The 6,266-nt window shown below is 32.9% G+C and overlaps 1 protein-coding gene and 2 pseudogenes across 3 annotated transcripts in view; all 3 read left to right on the top strand.

Moving 5' to 3' along the window:
• The window catches only part of LOC110427218 (putative CCR4-associated factor 1 homolog 7), a 1,136-nt gene extending 717 nt beyond the window's left edge, over positions 1 to 419 (top strand). The window contains exon 1 of the mRNA XM_021442693.1: positions 1 to 419. This exon is cut by the window's left edge and continues 717 nt beyond it. Coding sequence (XP_021298368.1) covers positions 1 to 232 — 232 coding nt within the window. The 3' untranslated portion in view covers positions 233 to 419.
• Positions 1 to 6,266, top strand: part of LOC110427216 (putative CCR4-associated factor 1 homolog 7 pseudogene) — a 13,876-nt pseudogene that overhangs the window by 1,021 nt on the left and 6,589 nt on the right. The gene's annotated exons all lie outside the window — the stretch shown is intronic.
• The window catches only part of LOC110427219 (putative CCR4-associated factor 1 homolog 7 pseudogene), a 1,502-nt pseudogene continuing 173 nt past the window's right edge, over positions 4,938 to 6,266 (top strand). Inside the window, exons 1-2 of the transcript XR_016352038.1 lie at positions 4,938 to 5,211; positions 5,354 to 6,266. The exon at positions 5,354 to 6,266 is cut by the window's right edge and continues 173 nt beyond it. The product of XR_016352038.1 is annotated as a putative CCR4-associated factor 1 homolog 7 pseudogene (transcript). The remainder of the gene's footprint in view (positions 5,212 to 5,353) is intronic.

Genomic DNA, 6,266 nt, shown 5'->3' with positions numbered 1-6,266 from the left:
TGATATCAAGCATTTGATGAAGTTTTGCAACAGTCTGCACGGTGGATTGAACAAGCTTGCAGAGTTGTTGGAAGTAGAAAGAGTTGGGATTTGTCATCAAGCGGGTTCGGATAGTTTGCTCACATCTTGTACATTCAGGAAATTGAAAGAGAATTTCTTTAGTGGCTCTTTGGAAAAGTATTCTGGTGTGTTGTATGGTTTAGGTGTTGAGAATGGACAGAGTACTTTTTGAAAATGAAAAGTAATAAAAACAAAAAAAATGATTTGGACAACTGTTTGTTTGTCTGTACGAGTGTGCCTCATACCCACACTTCAATGTACACTGTTGGCAACAATTTTCGTAATTTATGTATATTTTCTTAGGCTTATTGTTCTCTTTGTTCTTTCTGTTGCTGCATTATAAATTTTTATGTTTCATATATCTGTCAAGTGTCAAGTGGGGCATTTATGTTCATATATTATGTGATAGCAAATTGGAAAAATGATGGAGCATAATCTTGATGGTTATATTTCTAACAATGAAAGAACATAATATTTACACCACCACCATTGCTTCTGAAATGTTACTGCACAATCCTAAAGTAGTGCATTTTTTAGGGTATTTAGTGGTAGACATCCATTTCTCGTCAGTATTACAATGTTATCATCCCTTTCTTGAATGCGTTGCTTTTGTATCTATCATATTGTCTAGAATTAGATTGCTTCCTCTATTGTTTCGCTCAACCCCCTATTCTCTGTCCATCTCTCTCTCTCGTGCACTTTTAACCCTTTTATTTAGTGATTGTGACTGGTGAGCAAGAATAATGACTGACATCCGACAGGCCTTGTGTCTGTTGTACCAAATCTTACTCTTATTATCCTGAAAGGTAAAACTAATTAATGGTTGAACCTTCTCTATTTTCTACTACATTGCTGATTATTCCTTTGTACAAGTTGGGTCTATAAGGCATTACTTCTTGCCTAGCAACCTCTCCTTTTCTTCATTCCACTTTCTGTTAGTGTCAATTCTCCCATTGCAACAATTTTTAGAACTTGCCTGTTGAAGCTTATTGCCTAAATATATCATATATCCCCCTGAATGCCCCAGTTTCCACCAATTCTCGTTCTTTTCAGGTAATTTTTTATATTTTCATATGCAGCTTCTGTCCACAAAGATTTGAGTGACAATGAATGTGAAATTCACCCTTTAAATTATTTCATGATACATTTTGGTATAATCACTGCACATAAATCTTAATCCACAATTCACTGAACAATTATTTTGAAGGCTTACTTCATCTTAAGGTTTCTTGATATTTTCTTTATTTTTCAGGTAATGCAGCAGGGGTCCTATGTTTTTTCTGTTAATATCAGATTGAGAAGCAAAAATATGGGTACTTATCGATCACAGTTAACAAAATTTATTAGGTATCTCTTCATTCTGACCGAGTTTAAAGGTAAACTTTTCACTGTCAAGTTCTTTCTTTTTATCTTTGCTATTCTAGTTTCAGACTTCTGGATGGTAATGAAAGCTTGATCTAAATTTAAGGTTTCTCTGCGTAGGAATTGCTGCTCTATGATTTCTTCAATATACGAGGTAAGATCCATTATCTAAGTTATCTCTTCTTAAGGAATAAATATTGTTTGGACGTTGTTGTTTGGGAAAATGGATCTCACCTGAAATCTGCTTCAATGCTTATCTGTTAGGTAATTTGCCTTTTCCTAGCTTGGTGAGGTTTCTGCAGAGATCATTTTTTTTATTCTGATATGACATGGGGGCAAATTCAGGACCTTAGCAATGGTTGTTCATCATTAGAAGAGGCGTCTTATAAAGAATACTGTTTACCTCACACTTTTAGTCTCTTATTAATGCATTGAGTATGCAAATACAAGGTTTGGCACATCTAGTTTCTGGTTGGGGATTTCATACAATCTATGCATTTTTAACTTATATTATGATCTTTGACATTTTCCTTCTCTTGTAATTTTATAAAGCTGCTTTAAATTGTGGTTAGAATATTTACTTTCATCCCCCAAACAAGCTCATTGCCTAAATAGGTGGTTTTGTCACTCCTGCATGTCCTTTTAGTAATTAATTAGGCTGTTGCTAGGCAGTATACACATACATGCGCGCAGAAGCATGTTGGCACCTAGGTACCATATGAGACCACATTCTTGATTTTGGAAGGCTTAAATTCAAATTTCTCTGTTATATTTTAACCCTTGGTATCATCTTGAGCATTTTATATTTAGGTGTTTGTTTATTTATTATGCAGAGGATAATAGGATGAGAAACGTTGTTGTCAACAAGCATGGATTGTTTATAAAGCCCTTCCTCCCTGTATTTATCAATCCCTGTATCTGTATTTATCTATCGATCTCTGTATCTGTATATTATCTGGCAACAAGGAATGTTCTAAATCCCTTGGATTATTAGAGTGCTGTTTATCTTTGTGTCTTGAGTAAGCTAGTTGCTGAGTTATTTATTATTGATATAGGTTCCCCTTATTTGATGCATTTTAGTTATTTCTAACTCCATTCATCATTTTACATTTTTTTTTTTGGCTTTTACCATTACAGCTTTCTACTTTTCTAGTACTAGCTTAATGCCTGGGATATTTTTGAGTTTTTATATATTATAAGATGCTCCATTCTGTTGAGGACCTTGAGGCACTCTTCTTGCCTTTCATGAAATGCCTCAACTTTGCATGGACCTGGGCAACGAAGTGGGTTAGGACAAAATTTCTTGATTGGCTGCAAAATTTAAGAACTTAGGAAACTTAAGTAGCTATACTAGGTTCTATACTGCTTGGACGTGTGGGGTTCTTTTGATAAGGGAAGAGAAAGTGTTACAACAAGTAAAGTGAGATGCACTAGAGGTGATGGAGAGGAAGATTAAAGCAATTCTTGAAGTTTTAAGTGCTTTATGGCAGGAGGTGAGAGATAAAAGTTAGGGAAAAGATAGTGAAACCTTGGCGGCGGAGCTTGATGGAGAATAGAATAGGAAAGAGTTGAGTAGAGGAGAGAGAGTATTCGAGAAGAGTTGAGGGAGAGCTTTAGAGAGTTTAATGATTTCACTGAAATTTTGATTTGCATCTTTAATTGCCAAGCGCATATATATATATATATATATATATATATAATGTACTTATTGGATATCATCGAAAGAAAGAACATGTTCATGATAAGAGCACGTCCATTATGTCATAACACGTTTATCATCGGATAGCACGGGAGCTCATTAGTGAAAGGATGTTTTGGTTTAATGAGACAGTGGAGTTAAGTTACACTTAGCAATGTGTCATGTTTTTTAGGGAAAAAGAAAAAAGGTAAAGCACATATAAATCGAAGATCTTTTAACTATCTTCATATTTGAGTTATTTAAGTCAAGCTCTTAAGAACATTTCAAAAGTGAAAATAACTCATGAATCTTGTTACATGTTCTGAATTATTTTCACTATTCTCTGTTATGGTATGGCTCCTTGACATAATGTACGATATTAGTTGTATGCTGTTAATGATGAGTGATGGTCCTCATCCTCGCACAACAGAAGAGGTATTCAATCATGCGCATGCCATGGCCAGACTTGGTTTTTTCTTCTTTGCGCAGGATGCTTTTTCATGTGAAGGTCCCATTGGAGCTGGTTTCGACTTTCTTATCTTTATTTTCGGTTTGTTGGTTTTTACTTATTTTTATTATGTTGGTCATGTTTTTTATGTAATAATGATTTATTTTGTTCCTTTTAATGAAATTTCATGATTCAGTGAGAAAAAATGAACAACTTTTAGAAGTGTGAAGCTACTTTTGATTACCAAGGAGATAGAATTTACACTCATTTAAAGCCTTTTTTTTTTTTAAATTTTTTCGTGGATATTGTGAAAACGTTTACGTAATTAAGTTGCAATCAAATTCTTTTATCGTGACGGATATAATTTCTGTTCTTAATAAATGTAAGTGTATGAAGAATAATTTAAGTTCTTTAAAGGGTCACGTTATTCATCATAATTAGCAAATTTGATGCACATCGAGTTCAGTTGGAATATAATTCTTTAAATCCAAATTCAATTTGGATAGATTAGACCTTTGTTAATAAATAATATATTTTATTTAATTTTATCTTAAATTAATTTTAAAATATCAAAATATTAACATAAAAAAATTTATTTTATTAATTTAATAATAAAAAAAATTCGGTTCAAGCCTAAATTTTAAAAAGGAAATACCTACTAAACTTGACTCATGAGCATACTATGTAAGAAAAATAAATGAACTAATTTATAAATTTCTTGAAAATTTAATAAAGTAATTGATCATAATATTGTTTTTAGAAAAATTGAAAGAATTAGAGTAAAAATTGAAATAAATACTGATAAATTCGTATATGAAAAATTTACATTTATTTTAGATTTTTCTCTTCTTGTTCAAAAGGAAGTAAGCAAGGGAAAGGCAGCCGACTCCGTACAAGTCTCATCTCTTTCCATTATATATATATATATATAAAGAATGATTCGAATTTTATTTTTTAAATAAGAGGTTATATATTAATCAAAAAATTAAATATTTGAATATTCTTTTTCAATTAATTCAGTAGCTTTGTTCATTGTTTTTAAAATGAAACTCTATATTTTAATTATTTAATTATAAATTTTGTACGATTATTAGGATGACTTTATGAATTTGCAATTCTGATAATAACAGTGTTGAGTTTTGAGTTCATATAATTAAGTTCTTTTTGCACAACCCTCCATAATTCTTTTATATTTCATGGCCTTTCCTCATCTAGTAATTTTAGAAACCCCTGTAAATTTTGACCTAAATTAGATGTTTTGATTAAAGTTACATAAAGAAGAAGAGGAATAATGCGATACAAAATTTTATTGATATTAAAAATTTTAAAATTACTTTTATAATGTATATAGAAGTTATCCAGTGTTACTGTATCCGATATAAGCTCATTAGAGAAACAGAACAGTGAAACCTCTCTTTTTCCCGAGAAACAAACAAAACAGATAAAAAGGAAAAAACCACAAAACATTAACCACGACGAGTCAACGACCAGTTCTTAAGAAAAAGGAAAAACCCATTTTAGGGCCTCCAATAATATTGCAAACAGGAAACCCTACAGAGAGAACGGAAGTATCTTCAGAGATTTTCTGGATCTTTCTCTCTCTAGAATCTGCCTTGTTTATATACTTCTCTCAAAAAACGTACCATTTTTCCACTTCTTTAAGGTAAGTTCCTTCTTCATTTCTTCATCTATATAATCATTTATTTAATTTATCGTTTAGTTCTTTGAAATTCGTGTCGGGGTGAAGCTGGCTTTTATTTGGTTTGGAGGATTTATTGCCTTAAATTTATTGTAATTTCTTGCAGATCTGGTGAAATTGAATCTGGGTGTTTTGCGAATTGACTCCTTGTTTGGGGTTTTCGTGGTAATCTAGGAATCTTTTTCTTGGGTTGTTACTGGTTGAAAAAGAAATTGGGGTTTTTTTTTTTGTGGTTTTTCAAGTGATGTCTTTGCTGCCGAAGGGCGATTCAATCCAAATCCGTGAGGTCTGGAAGGATAACCTTGAGGAAGAATTCGCTTTGATTCGTGAAATAGTTGATGACTACCCCTACGTTGCCATGGACACCGAGTTTCCAGGCGTTGTGTTGCGTCCCTTGGGCAATTTCAAGAACAGCTATGATTATCACTACCAAACTTTGAAAGACAACGTTGATATGTTAAAGTTGATTCAATTGGGTCTTACGTTTTCAGACGAGGAAGGAAACTTGCCTACATGTGGAACTGACAAGTATTGCATTTGGCAATTCAATTTCCGCGAGTTTAATGTCAATGAGGATGTGTTTGCTAATGATTCTATTGAGCTTTTGAGGTGGGAATTGATTTTCAAGAAAAACAATGAGAAGGGTATTGATGCAATGAAGTTTGGTGAGCTTTTGATGTCTTCAGGGATCTTTTGATGATAGTGTGCATTGGTTTACTTTCCATAGCGTTATGATTTCGGGTACTTGCTTAGCTCTTGACTTGCCAGAATTTGCCGGATACACAAATTGGGTTTTTTAGTTTGATCAATATTTACTTTCCTACCCTTTATGATATCAAGCATTTGATGAAGTTTAGCAACAGTCTGTACGGTGGATTGAACAAGCTTGCAGAGTTGTTGGAAGTTGAAAGAGTTGGGATTTGTCATCAAGCAGGTTCGGATAGTTTGCTCACGTCTTGTACATTCAGGAAATTGAAAGAGAATTTCTTTAGTGGGTCTTTGGAAAAGTATTCTGGTGT

The sequence above is a fragment of the Theobroma umbraticum genome, unplaced genomic scaffold (assembly GCF_002168275.2).
Source record: "Theobroma umbraticum cultivar Fairchild unplaced genomic scaffold, ASM216827v3 scaffold_228.0, whole genome shotgun sequence".
Lineage (NCBI taxonomy): Eukaryota > Viridiplantae > Streptophyta > Magnoliopsida > Malvales > Malvaceae > Theobroma > Theobroma umbraticum.
This window is presented reverse-complemented; position numbering and strand designations above follow the sequence as displayed.